Source organism: Triturus cristatus, chromosome 7, assembly GCF_964204655.1.
Source record: "Triturus cristatus chromosome 7, aTriCri1.1, whole genome shotgun sequence".
Classification (NCBI taxonomy): Eukaryota; Metazoa; Chordata; class Amphibia; order Caudata; family Salamandridae; genus Triturus; species Triturus cristatus.
In genome coordinates, this window is record NC_140590.1 from 482,840,055 (window position 1) to 482,861,024 (window position 20,970).

Sequence of the window (20,970 nt, forward strand, 5' to 3'; positions counted from 1 at the left end):
GACGTGTAAGTACTGCATGGTAAGATGCGTCCGTGGCTCTGTAGTGACATCTCCCCATTTGGATTGAGCGAAGCTACCAAGGCACGATTGGCGAGGAATTGCCCTGGTGGCAGCGCCACTTCCTCTACTAGTGTTGTATTTGGCGTGAGCGCCCCCTCGTGATATAGGTCTCCCAGTGTTTGGATGCCCGTCTCCTGTCATCCCCTGATTGCTGGCACAGTAAGTACCGCCTGTCCACTGGGAGTTCCCTCCAAGGGTATCGCCGGCACATATGGGATCACATTTCGTGTTATGTATAGACTCCTGCAAAAGCATTTATGGGCCACATCAAGCAACAAGGGTTCCGGCTGTCTCAGTCTTGCGCGTGGATGAAATAGCCCGACTATTTGCTCCAGTGGGTAGGGTGGCTGTGTAGTCACAGTATCTGCACAGTGACAACCTGCCAGCCACCGCGCAATCCACTGCAGCTGAGAGGCTAAGTAGTAATGCTCAAAACAACAAGCCACCAGCCCACCTTGGTCTGTCGGTAAGTACAACTTTTTCAGTGCCACTCTATGCCTGGCTTTGCTTAGATGAAATCCCTGATCTGTTTCTCTAAGGTGGTGAAGAAGGAGGCTGGTATGTATATTGACAAATTTGTAAAATAATATAGCAGCCGCGGAAGGATCACCATTTTAGTGAGTGCTATCCTACCCGTTACAGCCAGTGGCAGCGTGCTCCAGAACCGCATCTGCGACTTAATGGACGTCACCGCCCTCCCCAGGTTCCTGTCAAAAAGATCGTCTGACTAGCGGTCAATCTGGATTCCCAGGTAGCGGAACGTATCTTGCTTCCATTACACCCGCTTGTCACTCGTGAGTCCCGGGTCCCGAAGCCCCTCCTTGAATGGGTAGAGGCAGGACTTGTCTATATTCACTTTTAGCCCAGAGAGTACAGAAAAATCTTCCAGCAATGGAGCCAGTTGATCAGGGACTCGGTTAATGTCTCTGATGTAAATGAGGATATCATCCGCATAAAGTGACACTTGATGTGTAGCATCCCCTAGGGGCACCCCATCTCCTAGACGGGTGCGCAGGGCCTCCGCTAGCAGCTCCATTGCGAGCGCGAACAGGAGGGGGGACAAAGGGTAACCCTGCCGTGTACCTCTCTGTATTGGAAGGGAATCCAAGATGTAGGGGCCCACTTTGACTGAGGCTCATCTGTACTCTTGGCATGCATCTGCATTCACCTGCATTCTGATGGGTCTTCCTGGGCTGGGAGGAACGGGAGGTGCTGACACTTACGTTTCAATAGGTAGTGTCCTGTTCATTTCGAAAGCACTGAGATCCTTACCCCCCCCCCACCCCTCCCCCCACCCCCAACATTAGCCTGGTAGACAGGACTAGGCTGATTGCGATTGTATGCACTTCAAAGGCAAGCCTTTGATGTCACCTCCACTTCAAAGGCACTTTTGGATATACATTCTGGGTCCCTGACCCACACAAATCAGACACTTCTGGTTCTTAAGCTGAACCTTTGTCAGAAGGATGGCTGTGCTGCGCAAAGGACTCAACTAAACTGCATTTCTAGAAGGGCTACTTTTCTGCTACTTTGCCTGCTGCCTGCTGCCTGCTGCTCCCTGACTCTACTGAAGGAAAGCTGGACTCTGCCTGCGATTCAAATGATCTACAAGGGCTTGCTAGCTTGCCTCCTGTTTTCGGAAGTCTCAGCAACACAAAAGGGGGCTGCTGGACTCTGCATTCAGTGAGTTCTACCCTTGCCTCAGATGCCTCATCAAAGTTCTGTGCCTCAGAAATGGGTTTGATGCATTGTCACCACTGTGCCAATCAGAACCAACGCAGTGTTCTTCGACGCCGATACAGTGCTGATCCGGAGACAGCCCTGCGTGGCTCGACTTCGGCGCATCAACCCAACTGTGAGGTTCGATGATGACACAGCACTGATCCAAGGTCTTGACCACAAGGCTGGACTGCGACGCATCGGCCCGCCTGCCTGAAGCAGACCCAACACTTTGCCTTCACTGCGAGGAGAAGATCAATACATTTTGTCGCTTGTGACCAGGAAATGTACTTTGTTCACTGAGACCTGCGTGGGTCCTCTAGCCGATGTGCGCAGCCACAAGGTCACCCCCAACATTGATTTGTCCCGTCCTGCACATCCAGTAACCTTTTTAGCACCACTTATAAGCGCTTGAATGAATTTATTTCTCCAAAATACAGTATCTCAACTTCTACACATTGGAGTTTTGTCCTTTTGGTCTTGTTTCACTCATATAAATATTCTCTATTTTCCTAAACTGTTGTGGATTTTTGGATGTTGTTTTCACTCTGCTACTGTATGAGTTATTGCACAAATTCTTTACACATTGGCTTCTAGGTTAAGCCTGCTGGCTCTGTGCCAAACTACCAGAGGGTGAGTACAGGATAATTTAGGATTGTGTTGTGACTTACCCTGACTGGGAGTTTGGTCCCTTCCAGGACAGGGTGCCTACCTCTGTCAATTAGAGAGGCAGTTTCTTACACTTAGTAACATTTTTGTAGAAGTAGGTGTTATTTTAACCCTCCAAAAAGTGTGCAGGATAAGATTTTTTTTTCGAGATGTCTCTGACTATTTACAGACAGATCTCGTATTTAGAATGAATAGACTTGGGCTCCTACTGATAGTGAGACCCTCTGAATGAGTTGCAGTTTAGACATTTCAAAGTTGCATCTACCTGCATGAATGAGAAATGGCTTCAAAATCGTTTACATTGTGAGTCACATGCAAGGAAAAGAAAATGCATAATTTGAAATATATATATATTTTCTATTAATATACCTCTCTGTATACCCTACAACTGACTACATTCAAAGGCAATTAATTGAAACATATTTTAATATTAGTAACACTGTAAATTAGCCAGAACAACGAGGTAGCACTTTAAAACAGAATGAAAAATACCACGAACTACACATTTTTCACAGACTGGGAAAGCTTTAAATATATAACAGAAACATATGGGAAGGAATATTTTTGGGGCCTCATTTCAGGAACTCATAGCAGAAGAGATAATAACAATGTTCATGTGCATTTTTATCCTTCTGCAAAGGAAAGGGGCTGATTCAAACTCTGTCTTCTCCAGCTGGATGTCTCATTTTGCAGGCATATTCAGTGAACTAAGTGAATATATTTTTCTTTTAGAACTCTGTGATCTTCACAGGCCACTGATAGAAGAATAAGGCATAGCAATATATGAATTCATACTGAGCCACCTCTCAGCTGCTCCCTACCATAGCCTGCCTAGAACTAAAAGTCATCACTATCCTAGAAGAAATGTCATCACTTCACATGGAAGCGAGGGCTAAGAACTCCAACCCCTTACACCTTGCATGTATGCCGCACTACAGCCCTGCGCGTCACACCCATTCTTACCCCACAGACCACACCACCAATGAATCCACCTGCAATACGTAGAAGTACCCCAACACCAAAAACAACACTGCAGGATTGTCACAGCAAGCTGCGAATCTACTGTGCATTGCCTAATTCAGTTTCCCCATTTACCAGCCAGGCCATCATAAGATTCTGGTTGTCATCAATTCAAACAGGACCCTGGGTGCCTCTTGTACGCCTAGGCCATTCGCGCATCCAACCACCATCCAGCCCAGTCAGCTCATGTCAAATTCACTGCCGCCGCTCCAAAGCCTGCTCTTGAACTGCCGATCAGCAGTTAGACATGCCACTGAGATAGCAGATACTATCCTTCAACACAACATAGACATTTGCTTTCTCACTGAAACGAGGCTAAAAGACCACTCATCCCCATACATCAACCTCCTCCTCCCACAGGGTTTCTCAATCATCCTTAGCGATCACCAGGGTCGCAGTGGGGGAAGAATTGCCGTTATACACAAAAACAACCTTTGCCTGACACTCTTCCACACTACCAACCACCTCTCCTTTGAATATCTAGGAGTTCAGCTTTCCCCAAAAGGCCCCACCCCCACAAACTTACATCTCAGTTATCACCCTCCAGGTGATAACTCTAGATTCCTCGAAGACCTAGCTGACCTAATTTTGATAACCTCCCTGAGAGATGCAATCATCTCTAAGCATCAGATACTATCCCTACACGCCATCCTTCCATCCAACAGAACCGATTATCATCTAATCTTTTTTCAACTCAAAACCTTCCATCCAGAGCCCTGCCTCAAACCCAGATGTCCTAAGCACTGGGTGAGGAACATCTACCAAATCCCCCATAATACTTAGAAAGAGTAGTCAACTCCCAAATCCTGCCCCCTCCTGACCTCTCCTCCGCCAATGACCTCACCAACCATTAAAACACAAAAATGACCGAACGCACTGAAGCAGTCACTCGCCTGAAGCGTGATCAAGTCCCCTGGGAGGGACGAAACATGTAATGGCTGCCGCTATGTGTTTGTGAGAAGACAGAAATAAACGAAACGGTATTTTAAGAATCCTGTGGTCCATGCTCTGTTCAGTGCGCTACCAGCGAGAAGGTGCGGCTTTGAAGGAGTGCTTCTCAATATATATACTGTATCTACCTCGAAAATGTATCGACTACTGATCCCAGTGCCTCCATACATTTAGTTTAATGTACTGTTTCTACTTCAAAAGCTGTGCAAGCTACTGATATTCATGCCGTCTCATGGTTCGCTCACGTACTGCCTATGTTTGGCGTGTATGTCTACCTCAATCTGTAAACCTAGAACTACTGCTATGCAAATTTTTGTGCAGTGCTCTGATGCCTTCGAGTCGAGTTTGCGCTATATAAAACTCTACAAATAAATAAATACACTAATGTGGTTTGCCTCAGTTGCTAGCTGTGGGTTTCCTGAATATATATTCACTGGCTAACAGCCAATCAAAAGATAGTATTATGGTAGCCTGTAGCTGTCTGATTTCCAAGTCCACCTATTACAAGTTAAACCCCTTGGTAAAGGAAATAACTGTGCAGTCTCTGATTTAGCAGGCAAAATTATAAATGAAACTCCCAGGTCTGTGAGGTTTAATACAGATATTTACTACCTCCCAAAAACAGGCTGTGAAAGTCTGAAAGATAATGGGTGTGAGATGGCACGGCATTGGGGATTTAGTGTCAGGGGAGAGGAGAATGTAGGTTGGTTGGGACTGTCTTTTCCAAGATGATTTTACCAGCTGATAGAATCCGGTCCCTTGTTCCCACCCCCGGGAAATCAAGGTGTGGGAACACCACAAATGTATGACTGAGTGGGGAGAGTTCCAAATGAGATTTTTGAATGATCAACGTACAATCAGGGAGTCACAGGGACATATTATCAAGCACGGCGTTAAAAACTGATCGCCGGTTTAGCGGCAGAAAACTGCCGCTAAAGCGGCGATAATGGGCTTGATAATATGCCCTGGAGAATTCCAATAGAAGCCCATGCTGACACCAGAACATGGGCTTCTATGGGAATTCTCCAGAGCATATTATCAAGCCCATTATCGCTGCTTTTTCTGCCGCTAAACCGGCGATCATTTTTAATGTGGTCCTTGATAATATGCCCCTATGTGAGTACCTAATCCAGACTGCTATCGAGCGATGAAGAAATTACAACAGTATTCAGAATTTTGACAGGATTTGTGTAGGCTTGAAGAGTTAAAACAGAAAAATGTGAGCTTTCATTACTATTCTGTTATGCTCCACATTAATACAAGCGTTTCTGAACGGTGCTTGCTTCCTGATTACAGTGATTGAGTTTCAGCGTTATATTCGTGATTTTAAGATAACGTACAATAGCTCAATCCAACCGCCTCCAGGAACTTCCTCGGATAAGACATTTTTTATTAAAAGCAATCCAAGCATTCTGCATTAGTGCCATATATGGGCGGTTAAGAAAGTGCCAGTGTGTGGGACCTAGAAGAGCTTGTCTGGTACATATCAAAATATTCAGCTTCCAGGCTGCGGGAGCTGCTTGACCTCCAAGTGTCAATTGTGTTTTTTGACTTTCTTTTGCTAATGTGCCTCTTTTGATATACTTACTCGTTGGTGAGTTGGTCATTTTTTGGGCCACACACTCTACATATCCGCCAACCTTCCCTTGCCAACTATGTGGATGTGGGCATATATTGACTCAAGACTATAGATGGGCCAAAAAATATTGCGAAGTGAAACTGGTAAAATTGCATTTTTTTTTGTCTGCCTTCATAGTGAAATTTGGCTTGGAAAGTGGCTAGAATCCACTCTCCATTCAAACAAGGGAAGAGACTGATTTGATGCCAGATCACAGAAAACGATCTATATTTCAACTCACTGCCCCTTCTGGAACCCAAATCATAACCCAGAGAGGCATGGTATGCCCACAGCAAATCTGTCTGACTGTGGCCAATCAGAGGGATCTTAAGAGTGGAAACTATCCTACTGTGATTGATTGAAAGTGTGGCAAATTAGATTGCTACTGTTTCTGAAATCATATTAGCCACCCTTTAATCAACCAGAATACAAGACATTCTAATTGACTGCTGCTAAGCACTCTGAATATCTAACTGCCTATTGTCTTTCAGCCTCATGCATCAACCCAAAATCCAGTCGGTAAAATACCGAATCGCTAATAGCTCCCGGTATTAAGTTAAAAATACCCAATCCCAATGCATCAACCCAAAAGCAAAAATCGCTATTTAAGGAATCCTTAAATAGCGATTCTTTAAATAGGGAAATCTTAAATACCGATTCCTTAAATAGGGATTCCTTAAATACCGATTCCTTAAATAGCGATTGCATTTAAGGAATCCCAAAGTGAGATTCCTTAAATGCAATGCATCAAAGTTAAAAAATTAGCGATTTCGCTAATAGGGGGAGCAAATTACCATGAAGATGAACTGCATGGTAATTTGCAAAAACTTTGAAAAATGCACTTTTGTGCATTTTTCAAAGTTTCATGTTGCGCACACACATGCCCTTAGAGCATGTGTGTGTGCAACATATGTGCACATATCATTTTCAGGGGTGCTATAGGGTGTCATTTTGACACCCTTGCACCCTTAAAATTGCATGAGCAATTTGCGAGAACCTACTGGTACTCGCTATTTGCTCATGCAATCTCCGATTCATTCCTATGGGCCTGGAGGCCCATAGGAATGATTGGGACGGCATTCCTTAATTGCTACTCGCTATTTGCTAGTAGCAATTAAGGAAAGTTAAGGAATCGCTATTTGAATAGCGATTCCTACATGCATAGCCTTTTGCTATTCCTTATTAGCGAATCCTTATTTTTCGCTAATAAGGAATCGCAAATGCTAATGTTGATGCATATGCCCCATTGTCTTGGATGTCGACTAGTCAGTCATCTTCCAGCTTACATCTGAAAAATATCAGTGCATGATAGTCAGAAGCAAACAAGGCAGACCCATGGCGATATTTGCGTCAGCTAACTGTGGAGTGAAAAGTATTTCCCAGCCCTATATAAAACCTATACGTAGTCCTGTGACAGATTGGGCATGCTTGAGCTGTGGGTCACACAACAATACCTGGACGTTTATAAAGGGCATAATAGCTCACAATCACAAGAGTGACAGGTATTGTATGACTTCATTCTGTTCTGAAGAATGAGCTAAAGTACTTTATTTTTTTGTATTGTTCTTTTTTTCTCTACTTCTTTGTTTCATTATTTCATTCTATCATTCTTTGTTTTCTTTCTTGACTTGCCTTCTCTTTCTTTTTCCCTTCTGTCATTCTTCTCTTTCTTAAGTTTTTTTTGTTTCTTTATACTTTTATATCATTACATCTTTTTTCTGTAGATTTACTATTTGCATTTTCTTCCTCCAAATCTCACATATAGTAGCCTATATTTTGTTTGTCTTTCCTGCCTCATCTCAATATTCCTTTTCTTTATTTCCTTCTGTCTTTCCATTCTTTTTCCTCTTCTTCTTTGATCATTTTCTCCCTCACTTAGACCTTTCTTTATTTAACCTATATTCCTCTTTTCTCTTTGTTCTTTCTCTCTTTCTTTCATTATACATCTTTCCATTCTAGTCGCTAAACATTTTTGTCTTTGTATCCTCTGTAATCTGTCCTTCTACCTAAAACATTTGTCAGTCTGCTCTCTTACTTTGTTCTCTCCTAATGTACAAACATTTTTATTGTCTTTTATTCTTTTTGTTTTTATTTGTTTGTTTTGTTCCCTACATTTTACAGCACGGGTGATGTGTCGTCCCAGTGTCCGGATTCCTGTTACGACTGTGTGTCCCCTGAGGATGACAGGCCTTCCTCTTACCCTGGCTACCCACACTCCCATCATCACCTCCTCCCCAAGGCTCAGCCAGCTGCTAAGCCTGAGACCCCCTCCACCTACAGGTGGACAGGGTACAGCCACACCTTGCCTGCCTCCCATCAGCCGCTTGACATTAACTCAAATCCTAAACCGTGCTTTTTGCACCTTCCTAAACAAAGCTCCCTCACTGAACCGCATGCTCCTGAAACTAACATATCACCCCTGTACATCAAAACCCCCCTTGTATTAACCAAGCCTGACCCATCCGGCACACCTTGTATCCCCCATCCTATGTCAGCCGCTTCCCCATGGGCCAACTGGTCCAGTTCCAGAGAAAGAGGATCCAGGCTGACTAGGTAAATACGAAAATCTTTACTTTGCGTGAAAAGTGCTGCACATTATTAGCTAAGATTTTAAAGTGCCTTACAATCCCAGCTAGTTAAGGTGAATGTCCTTCTTGAGCATTCACTTCAAAGAAATCTGCTTTACTTGTATTCCTGGTTTGCAAAGGTAAAACATAACTGGACCCCAAGTAAAACAATCCATTTTAGGTGCAGATACTGTTAATGTACTGTTGGTAAACAGACGTGTTTGTAATTGGAAGTACTGTGATCGCAAACCAAAGACATACCCAGTGTTACTGTAGGGCAGTATATCTCATATTCGATTATTTTCGGAAAAACTGCAGAATAGTGAGCTAGTTGCATGCTTGTGAGGTGGCCTGGAGACTGAGACGAGGTCGGTAGCTTTGAATTGCTCCTGTTGCTCTAATGTATGGGGAGTCTGTAAGTGCAAGACACTCAGACATTCCCAGCGATTTCCTGAATCCTAATTCTTGAACATCCCAAGCTTTTCTTTCAGATCCCACTCATTTATGAAGGGCTGTGTTAAAGCGCCTTTAACAGTCATTAAATAAAAGGGAACATGCCAGGCGTTCAAGGGAGTGCCCTCAGGGTTGGTCCCCTGCTGGTTTGAGGCTGCAACACATGGTTTGTTTGCATCAACAATAATGAAATATCAGTATTTGTAATAGTTGCAGATAGCAGTAAATAAAAAAAAATATAGGGCTTTGTACAAATCCCAGACTACTTATTGTACTTCATCGGGGCAATAGAGTAAAATACTCTGTTGCCTTGACGGAGTATCCGACCTCCACATTTAAGATGTTTGCCAGCCCTGTGGACATCTCTAGCCATTGCCAGAATGAGTAAATGTGTTAAACGTTTACAGATGGCTCAATCAAACATGAGCGCCACCCGTTAAAATTTTAACAAGATTTTGCTTTTTTTTTTTAACTAAATCCAAAATGCAATTTTGATTTAAAATAAGCAAAAACTATTGACCCCTCACAATAGGAGTGGTCTCCTATGGGTTGCGGAATCATTCTTTGATTTTTTACTGCTCCTCACCCCCAGGATTGTACAGACAGTAGAAACAACTTAATGGCGGCTGTTGTGTGGTCGCACAGCGGACCCCAGGACCATGCTGTGGGGCACCCTCACCTACCGACCGCCCGAACCGCGCACCCAGTCCGCAATCACCATCGCCGACCTTGTCGCACCCCACACCATCACATCCACGGACTACATTCTACTCGGAGACCTAAATTTCCACCTTGACAATCGCACGACCCCGACTCCATCACCCTCCTCGACAATCTCTCCAACCTCGGACTGAAGCAGCTTGTCACCACCCCCACACACAGAGCAGGACACACCCTCTACCCCATCTTCGCAGGAGGGACGAACATCCAGTTCAGCCATACCTCACAGCCCACCTGGACGGACCACCACTGCGTACACTTCACCTTCAACACGTCCACCGGGCCCAAACCCCCCCCCCCCACACCCGCCTCGTAGGAACTGGAGCAAGATCACAGAAGAGCACCTCAACACCACCCTCCTCCTCGACCCTCCCTGCGCCATGACCGCCGCCCACTCCACAGCTAAGGAACTTCACCGCTGGATCTCCAGCTGCGCCGAGAAGCTCGCACACCGGCAAACAATGACCCCTGAAAGCCGCCTGGTTCACCACCGAACTCCAAGTAGCCAGGCGCTCCTGCAGACGACTCGGGAAAACCTGGCGAAACCCGAAAACTACGGAAGACCTCAATACCTACCGAGACGCCCTGAAGGAATACCACCAGTGCCTAAGAGACACCAAGAGGACTTTCATCAAGAAAAAGATCCACACCAACGCAACTAACATTAAAGAACTCTTCAACGTCACACAGCAACTCACCAAACCCCCCAGCGAAGCCACAGACATCACACCATCCCAGGAAATCTGCAACCAGCTCAGCTCCTACTTCCATCTGAAGATCAAGGCCCTCTACGACAACTTCAGCGAATAGACCCCGGACACCCCCCCCCTTGCGCCACCACCACCAACACAGAGCCGTTCATCACAACCTGGACTCCGGCCACCGTTGAACACACCACTGTGACCATGAAGAACACCCAATCAGGAGCCCCCACTGACCCCTGCTCACCGCACATCTACCACAGGACCGCCATCGCAACCGAACTAGGACAACCATCAGCACCTCTTTCGAATCCGGCATCTTCCCAGATGACTGGAAGCGGGCGGAGGTCAAACCCCTCCTCAAGAAGCCCAGGGCTGACCCGACAGACCTAAAAAACTACCGGCCCATCTCTCTTCTCCCCTTCGCAGCCAAAGTCACAGAGAGACTCGTAAATACCCAACTGACAGCCTTCATCAAAGAGAACTCCATTCTAGATGCCTCCCAGTCCAGATTCTGCAGCAACCACAGCACCAAGACGGCCCTCCTCACTGCCACCGACGACATCCGCATGCTACTAGACCAGGGACACACCGCAGCCCTCATCCTACTAGACCTCTCCGCAGCCTTCGACACCATCTCACATCGCACCTTTGCAGCCAGACTTCATGACGCTGGGATACGAGGAACCGCCCTCTCCTGGATCCAATCCTTTCTCTCCGGCAGAACCCAGAGGATCAGACTCCCTCCATTCGTCTCTGAACCCAAACAGATCAACTGCGGAGTACCCAAGGATCGCTCAGCCCCATGCTCTTCAACGTTTACATGGCCCCCCTTGCCGCCATCGTCAGAAAACACGGGCTCAGCATAGTTTCATACGCTGACGACACCCAGCTCATCCTCTCCCTCACCAAGAACCCCGAAGACACTAGACACTGCTTCCAGGAAGGAATGAGGGACGTAGCCACCTGGATGAAAAGCAGCTGCTGAAAGCTCAACTCGGAGAAGACCGAGGTCCTCATCCTCAGACCCTCCACCTCTGCCTGGGACAACACCTAGTGGCCCTCGGGAGTCTGCCCACCCCGACAGACCATGCACGGAACCTCGCCATTATCCTCGACTCCTCCCTCACCATGACCCGCCAAATCAGCTCTATTGCCTCCACCAGTTTCAACTGCCTTCGGATCCTCCGCAAGACCTTCAAATGGATACCTCCAGAATGCATAAAAACCGTCACTCACGCTCTCATAACCAGCAGATTGGACTACGGCAACGCCCTCTACGCCGGAATCAACAAAACCCTCCTCCACAAGCTCCAAACCATCCAGAACGCTGCAGCCAGACTCGTCCTTGGAACACCTCGGCACGAACACATGACCCAACACCTACGTGACCTCCACTGGCTCCCTGTCGAGAAGAGAGTAACCTTCAAACTGCTCACCCACGCCTACACATCACTCCACAACATCGGACCCAAATACCTCAATGAGAGAGTATCCTTCCACGTACCCAAGAGGAACCTTCGTTCTGCAGCCCTCGCAGAAACCCCCCACATCCGCAGAACCAGAGCAGGCAGAAGAGCTTTCCCCTACATCGCAGCCAAGGCCCGGAACGAGCTCCCTGTCAACATCAGACTTTCCCCCAGCCTCCACACCTTCAGGAAGAACCTTAAGACCTAGCTCTTCGACTGAACCAGAGCTGCAGACCCCCCTGCGCCTTGAGACCCTCATAGGTGTGTAGCGAGCTTTATAAATCCCCTGATTGATTGATTGAACACCATCCACTCTAAATTGGGTGGACGGCATTATATGTAAACCTTCAATGGCCCGTATTCTGTTGGGCTTTTGGAGGAGTACGCCAGCGCTGGAGCTGGAGTGGGGTCCGTCACTGACATGCTTAAAGGCAATGGAGTATCCTCTCTGGCAAACTCTAAATCAGGCCATGAGCCATTTGAGAACTTTTCATGTTGCCCTTGTGTTGTATCCAGGACAATAAATGTCACCTTTTTTCAAAGATAAGAGAATCATGTGTTTAAATCGCACATTGTTATTTCCAAATGGGTCTTTGAACATCAGGCTCAAAATCTATCTTTGGAAACATATTGTGTTTCAGACAAGAGGATGGTGCCATCTGTCATTTGAACAATTCAATTCGTTCTAAATTAGACTAAGTCATAGTAAGTTTTGTGATGTTGTAATGCCACACAGAAGATAGCATCAATTTGCTTTCCATCTTGAAGGCCTGAGTGTGCACCGCTAAATTGCATTGCATGAGCTCAACCCTTGAGATGGTCAGATCTCAATGCAAAATTATAAAATTATCCAAACATCTTTTTCTGTGGGCAGCTGCATGGAAAAATGCCCTCAACTGTATTCAATTACCTGAGCAGAACTTCAGTTCAGAGGTCAAATTTGAAACTAAAAAACAGTTTTGCAGTCTAATAGACCGGAGTAAATGGAAGCGTATGCTGTGGTTCCACCTAAATTGGGCCTTTCTAACCATTGTTCTATTGTAAGGACAGAAGGATGCGCAGCAGGCAATATTAATTTACAATGCAGTGGTACAACACAGAGCAGGTTAGTTAGCCCACAGTATTTTCTATAATGATATATTGAATTCAGTTTCACTCTGCCCATGCAGTAATGAAGTATTTAGCAGACGTGACTAAAAGCTGAAGTGTGGGCTAACCAAATGTGTACCATATAGACTATTTAAAGGCAAATTAAATTATGCAACACGTTCTTTGATATTCCTTTACAGCCTTAGTAGCTTTCAACTAAAAAAATTTTTTAAAAAAGGATCTAAAAACATTACTCATCCTTAGAATACAACTCAAAATGGTAATCCTTTTGTCCCGCATCAACCACAGACGCGCCATCTCACAAATAGCCCCTGTCTAGCCAGTAGAGTTACAACGTTTGTGTAACACTGACAGTAACTCACTCAAGAGAATACAAACCTGTATGCGCATCCTATAATAAAAGGTGCACCTCTTTTAGTCTGCGAATGCCATAAGTGTCACCTATTCTGGAATTCTGTGTGTCGAAAACTGGTTTTTATAAAAAGTTTATGTGAAAAGTGTGTAAGGCTCTGCACAACGTAATATGAATGAATATATGATTGAATGGATATTGATTTATAAAACACAGGCAGTCATCCAAAAATGGGTATCCTAGTGCTATGAAATCGTGGTACCCTTAATTGTTAGGGATCATGAAAAGTAGGATTCAGTGGTAATAGAAATATACGGCTTCTTAAGTTAAAAATCAATTAATTTAGTATTGCGAAAATAAGAAAGTCTTAAGTTCTTTCCTATAAAACAAGGAGGGACATAGGAGGGAATGTGTCCCATACGTTTGCAGCTAGAAATGAAAGGGACCTTCCACCAATTTTATCTCGGTTGTCGGATGAACGACTGAGGCTACTTCCCGCTGCCGCGTTTAAACTTCTGTTGTGGGAAGAAAGGGATAAATTTGGGAAGGCTCGGTGGGCAATGAGCTCTGTCATAGGATACCAGTTTAAAATATTCGGAATCATTGTATTCATGTCAGTTGTCATTTTGAAGGTGGCACGCTAGGTGGCGCTTTAACATTTGAAAACGCTGCTAGCTTAAACATGAATTTATAGCAATAGCAATACACAACATATTCATTGCAAAAGATGAAGCTTTCTTTGCAGCATGTTACAACAATGTTTACATTCTATACATTTTGTTTCCTGGTCAAACAATTCACAAAAGCACTTCCACCAATCCGCGCCAGAAAATACATTAGGTATTTAGGACAACCAAAGGCAGATTATCACCGCTTTAACGACAAAATATAGGAATCACCAAGCAAAAGGTGACCTAACACCTTTAGAAAACAGGAAGGAACTTCCATTACATTATATATACAATATTCTTTGCAACATCGTATTAGTTTAAGAAATAGATAAAAATGGTAAAAATGCAGCGTAGTGCATTTTGAGTTTTATCCTTAACCGCCCTGAAGGCTTCCATCTGAGCAGTCTCATGTGTGTGTCAAGCCAGAGATGCTGGAACCAAAATGTTGTGAGGATACATTTTGGGCACACTAGTAACGGGCCACTGAGCTAGGGTTCAATGTGTAGACCCACTGTGTTGGGTAAGGAGATTTTCACCACCGTTTTTGTGTTAGTCCAGTCTTTATTTATGTCGTGTCTGGCTTAAGACAAACAAATGGATCAAAAAGTTTACATACACTTTGTTGCTCACACTTTGTTTCTATATGACCTTCCTAAGCGGTTTCACGGGAGTCTCTCTTTTGATCTGGTTCTTTTAGAGTGACAGTCTCCAAGATGACCAGTATTTTTGCAACCTGTAAGGAATTTTACAAACCAACCTAAGTACTGTAAGGCTTGGTCATAAAATTCCAATTTCGAGTGGTTTGCAATCTGACCTACTTCATGACTATTAATGAGGTCGGTTGCAAATTGCAATTCACTCCGATCCAAGGCTCAGCAAACCACCATGCCCTTGATTGCCTTTAAATAAAGTAAACTTTTTTTAACGCTGGTTTTTTCTTAACTCGTTCTCTTACTGGTACTAATGTGACTACCCAGAATAAGATATGGCGATTCAATGATGAGTCAAATAGAGATGCTACTTCAAGGGAGGGGATTGAAAAAATTATTTTAAATGACCTGAATGACAATCTAGTCACTGATACCTCTCCGTCCAACCACTGGAATGCCCTGAAAGCTACGATAAGGATGGCCCTTATCAACATTCAATCCAAAATTAACAAGGAGCATAATAAAGAACTAGTGAACCTAGAAAAAAAAATCAAAACACTGGAGACCTACCCCATTTTTAGCTTGAATCCTCAAACACTATTAATCCTCACTAACAAAACGTATGAATACAACAGAATCCTAAGCAAAAGAGTGGGATATGGGTCAACAAATACAAAGGCTTAAAAACCTGTGACTCAAAAAAGGCAGGGAAAACACTAGCATCCTACCTAAAACACAAACAGAACCACAAGGGACTTGATTCCCTCACTGACCACGATAATGTAACCTATACTAGACCACAGAAACTACTAGAAATGTTTATTTCTACCAATCTTTATACACTCCATGATCACAGCATCTGCCTGTGCAAACTATCTCAGGGACATACCCCTCCAGACCATCACGGACCAAGAAAAAATTGACCTGAGTTCCCCATTTACTCCTAAAGAAATCGATATAGCAATCTGCTCTCTAAAATCCCATAAAACCCCTGGCCCAGATGGATACAAAGGTACCTTTTTTGAAAACTTTCACTCATATACTTAATCCAACCCTTCTGACGCTTTTCCAACACTTCTCCGATTCTGGGATTATATCTGGTACTACTAGTGAAGCCACTATAGTCATAATCCCCAAAGAAGGGCAAGACACAACACAGGGCAAAAACTATAGATCCATCTTCCTAATTAATCTAGATGCAAAAATCTATGCCAAGATACTCTGCAAGAGGCTAGAACTGCTCCTCCCCCACCTAATTGAGCGTTCGCAAGTGGGTTTTATGAAACACAGGCTATGCAATGATAATACTCGTCTCCTCTGACACATTATCGAAAAGGCTAAGACAGCCCTCACCGAAACGTTTGCAGTTATCCTCTTTGTCTCTTGGACCTTTCTACGCGAATCTCTCTGGAAATTTAACTTCTTCACCTGCGTACCCTACAGCCTCTTGAATCTACACCTATAGGCCCTTCTTTTTTCTTTAGTCTGTCCCCATTAAATCACTTTTTGTCTCCTGTTATTCAAATGTTTTCGTACACATACCTGATGTTATTCCACTGTTATGGGTTACGTGCTCCTGGGCTCAGTTTATGTATTAGACCATCTGGCCCTAACTATCCAGAGCTTTGCATATCAGACCAGAGCTCCTCTAAATGTAACCCATGTATTATACCACTGTTTTTTTTCCTGTTTGCTTGTTTTTTGAAAAATGATGAATAAAACATTTCTGAAATTAAAAAAAATTACGTTTACTTTTTAAGTTTGTTTCAGAGTTATCAGTGGTCCCCTGAACCACTGCCAAATCCCAAACAAACTTTATTGTACACTCACACAGGGGAAGGTATCCTTTTAGGACTCCTTACCTCCTCCACATTGATAATAAGTAATTTTTCATTTTCTGTAACGGGATTTCAGTTGCCAAACATTGATATATTTTAAATGGAACCGTGGTTTAGAATGGACGCCTACAATATGCCTCTCCTAAATAGTGATTTGGCATGCAGTCGCAGAGTGATTTTGTCAATAAGTACAAATTTACTGACTCCTAAATTTACTTTAGTGCATTGTAAAATATGTTTTTGTGGTGGCAAACAGTGATACAGACTGTTTGTGACTATAACATTATTTTTCTCCACAAACAAGTATTGGTAGTTCAATCAATCAATCAGGGTGTTTATAAAGCACGCTACTCACCCGTGAGGGTCTCAAGGCGCTGGGGGGGAAGGGGGGGTAGGCAGCTCCGGCTCAGTCAAAGAGCAAGGTCTTGAGGTCCTTCCTGAAGATGTGCAGGTTGGGAAAGCGTCTGATGCTGACTGGGAGTTCGTTCCATGTTTTGGCTGCGATGTAGGGGAAGGCCCTTCCTCCTGCTCGGCAGATGCGGGGAAACTCCGCTAGGGCAAGATTGGCGGATCGGAGAGTTCTTTTGGGTGCGTGGAAACAAACTCTATCGTTGAGGTATTTGGGTCCAATGTTGTGGAGGGCTTTGTAGGTGTGGGTGAGAAGCTTGTAGGGTATTCTCTTCTCGACCGGGAGCCAGTGTAGGTCTCGAAGGTGTTGCATCATGCGTTCGTGCCGTGGGGTCCCGAGGACGAGTCTGGCCATGGCATTCTGGATGGTTTGGAGCTTGTGTAGAAGGGTCCTGTAGATGCTGGCGTAGAGGGTGTTTCCGTAGTCCAGTCTGCTGGTTATGAGTGTGTGGGTGACGGATGTTCTGTGATTGGGGGGATCCATTTGTATGTCTTTGGGAGGATGCGGAGGCAGTTGAAGCTGGTGGAGGTGATGACATTGATCTGGCATGTAATGGTGAGAGAGGAGTCAAGGATGATGCCAAGGTTACAAGCGTAGTCTGTCGGGGTGAGAGGACTTCCGAGGGCGGAGAGCCACCTTGAGTCGTCCCAGGCAGAGATCGCGGGTCCCAGGATGAGGACCTCAGTTTTCTCAGTGTTGAGCTTCAGGCAGCTGTACTGCATCCAGGCCACAACGTCCCTCATTCCTTTCTGGAAGCTGAGCCTGGTATCCTCGGGATCCTTCGTGAGGGAGAGGATGAGTTGGGTGTCATCGGCATAAGATACTATGTTGAGCCCATGCTGTCTGATGATGGCGGCGAGGTGGGGCCTTGTAGATGTTGAAGAGCGTGGGGCTGAGCAATGATCCCTATTGGACTCCGCAGTTGATCTCTGTGGGTTCGGAGATGAAAGGGGGGAGTCTGATCCTGTGGGTTCTGCCGGAGAGTAAGTATTAGACCTGGTACCATTGACGTGAGTCTCCCTTCCATTTTTTCTGATTACCTCCTCTGTTTTTGATATGTTTTGCTGGTTTAGATGCTTTGGCCACAGTGCAAGTGCTCCCTATGTTAAATTGATGTATTGATTAGTGACTCCATGATTGGGTTGATTTACTTGTCAGACCCTAGTACAGTGCATCATGTGTGCCCAGGGCTTGTAAATCAAATGCTGCTGGTGGGCTTGCAGCCCTGGTTGTGCCACCCACAGAAGCAGCTTGTAAAGTGTGTCTCGGGTCTGCCTTTGCAGAACCTATGTGCAGGCTGGTACTGCCATGCTGACTGACCAAATGTACCCACTTGCCAGTCCCTCAACCTTCCATTTTCTTCATATCAGACACCCCTATGGTAGGCCCAAGGGCAGGGTGCATTGTAAGTACAAGGTATGAAATGATCTGGTGTGTCTAGTATGTCCTAATAGGGAATTACAGCCAATTTCGTTTTTCACTGTTGCAAGGCTACCTGTTCCTTATAGGCCAGAATGAGCAGTTTGATTATTACATCTTATAATCCTAACTGACTCAGGGAACATGGTAGAAATTTGAGTATGCCTGAACTCAGAATGCTAAAATACATCTTTTAGTGAAGTTGGTTTTAACATTCTGTGTTTTGAAAATACCACTTTTAGAAAGTTGGTATTTTCTTGCTGAACTGTCCGAGCCTGCCTCTGCTAGGTTGTGTATTGTGTGTCTGGTTCTGTGAGTGACAGGGGCTGGGGATTCCAGGGGAGAGGGTGAGTCAGCACAGGGCTGAATAGGAAGATCTGCATGTAGATGGGTGGGAGGAGTTGCACCTGGGACCTGAATAGGCCTGTGCCTTCCCTCCACAATGCTGGCTCCAACTCCTGTGGTGTGTCTGATGTCTCTGCCCAGCACTCTGAAAGGAAAGAAGGAGTCAGGTAAACAAAGTGCTCCAGGACTGACCAGAACTGGTTTGGACTAGGCAAAAGCCTCTCTGCCTTCAGTGAACAAAGAGAAAAGTAGTATAAATATGGGGACCCAGACCCCAAGACTTTAGATCACTTCTGGAACAACAACAAGACACCTCTGCCAAGGAGAAGAACCAAAGGAAGCTGTAGGAGGTGGACTGCCCCCCTGCCAGTGTGCTGTGTTGTTGGGTTGGTCTGCAGTGGTGTCTTCATTGCCAAGGAGAGGAGAAGGAACTCTTACAGAACTTTCATCATCTTGCAGAATATTACTCCAAGGGCTTGAACTTGTGCTTGCCTCCTGCTGAAGTCTCAGGGACAACAGACTTCACTACTAGCTCCCCTCTGAATTTCCTTGCTGGGAATTCTAACTGCAGAAGCCTGCGTGTCCCTGGGAGCTGGAAGTGCGACGCAACGAGAAGAAGCGTGTCGCTGCCGCAGCTGCAGTCATCACATCGCCGGAGAAGCGTGCCGCCGCCGCATCTCCCAGAAGCATGCCTTCGTCACAGCTGTCTGCTGTCGCATTACCAGAGAAGCGTGTCGCAACCGTGAGGGTTGCCGTCGCATCATCGGAGAAGAGTGTCGCAGGGCCTGTCACGGCTCCAAAGTACAGAGTCGCCGCAAGGCTGCCAGTGCGTGCCGCATCATCTCAACGTTGTCACATCAAGGGCGCCATCTTATTGCATCGCACCGGATTGTCGCATCGCATCGAGGCGCCATCTTGCCGCATCGCAACCGGGCTGCAGCACGAGAATCTACGCATCAACTCCTCTCCGGTAAGGAACAAGATGCATCCCCTACTCTGTGCAAGCATTGAGGTGCGACGCATCGTCTCCCCAAAGCAAGGAACCAACACATCTCCAATGCTGCGAGCCTTTTGTTTATTTTGCGTTGCGCATCCAGGTACTTTTGTGAGAACTGTGTCGCATTTACCATCAACTTGAACTAAGTTAATCCTACCGTCTTTAAGTCAATTTTGAGTACAGTATTGTGGGTTTTTGTCGTTTGTGGTCTTGTCTTAAGTCTATATAAAGAATACTTATTTTTTATAAAAACCTGTGTGGTGTCCATCTGTAGTGTTTTCACTGTATTACTGTATGTGTTCACAAATGCTTAACACACTGCCTCTGATATAAGCCTCTCTGCTCGTGCCAAGCTAACAAGGGGGTGAGCAGGGGTTATCCAGTAGTGTAATCCCCTTTCCCTGACTAAGAAGCAAGGGTCCCTATTTGGTCAAAGGTACCTACCTCTGCCAACTATTGACCCCCAGTTCTAACAGTAAGGATCGGATCCAGTTGAGGGCGGTTCCTTGTATCCGGGCGCCGTGCAGTCTGGCTGAGAGGGTGTGGTGTGAGACGGTGTCGAAGGCCATGGAGAGGCCTAGAAGGATGAGGGCTGTGGTGTGTCCCTGATCGAGTAGCATGCGGATGTCGTCAGTGGCGGAGAGGAGGGCGGTCACTGAGCTGTGGTTGCAGCGGAATCCAGACTGGGAGGCGTCTAGGATGGAGTGCTCTTCGATAAATGCAGTCAGTTGGGTGTTTACGACTCTTTCTGCGCTTTTGGCGGCGATCGGGAGCAGAGAGATGGGCATGTAGTTCGTGAGGTCGTAGGGTCTGCCGTGGGTTTCTTGAGGAGGGGCTTGACTTCTGCCTGCTTCCAGTCATCGGGGAAGGTGCCAGATTGGAGGGAGGCGTTGATGGTCCGTCCTAGTTCGGGGGCGATGGCGGCCTTCTGGTAGATGTGAGGTGGGCAGGGGTCCGTGGGGGCTCCAGATCGGGTTTTCATCATGGTCGTGGTGATGAGTTCCACTGTGGCGGGGGTCCAGGTGGTGATGGTCGGCTGGAGGTCAGCGACGGGGAGGGGGTGATGAACGGCATTTGGTTGCTGAAGTCGTATAGGGTCTTGATCTTCTGGTGAAAGTAGGTGCTCAGCTTGTTGCAGAGTTCTTGGGATGGTGTGACATCCGTGGCCTCGCTTGGGGGTTTGGTGAATTGCTGAATGACGTAGAAGAGTTCTCTGGAGTTCGTTGCGTTGG

The 20,970-nt window shown here is 45.7% G+C and overlaps 1 protein-coding gene across 4 annotated transcripts in view; it reads left to right on the top strand.

Moving 5' to 3' along the window:
• The window catches only part of ARHGAP44 (Rho GTPase activating protein 44), a 481,248-nt gene that overhangs the window by 432,802 nt on the left and 27,476 nt on the right, over positions 1-20,970 (top strand). For 3 of the 4 annotated variants that reach the window (XM_085616812.1, XM_085616814.1, XM_085616813.1), the window contains exon 18: positions 8,159-8,590. The exons of the other annotated variant lie outside the window; for it this stretch is intronic. In XM_085616812.1, the coding sequence (XP_085472938.1) occupies positions 8,159-8,590 (432 nt within the window). The remainder of the gene's footprint in view (positions 1-8,158; positions 8,591-20,970) is intronic. 4 annotated transcript variants of the gene reach the window in all.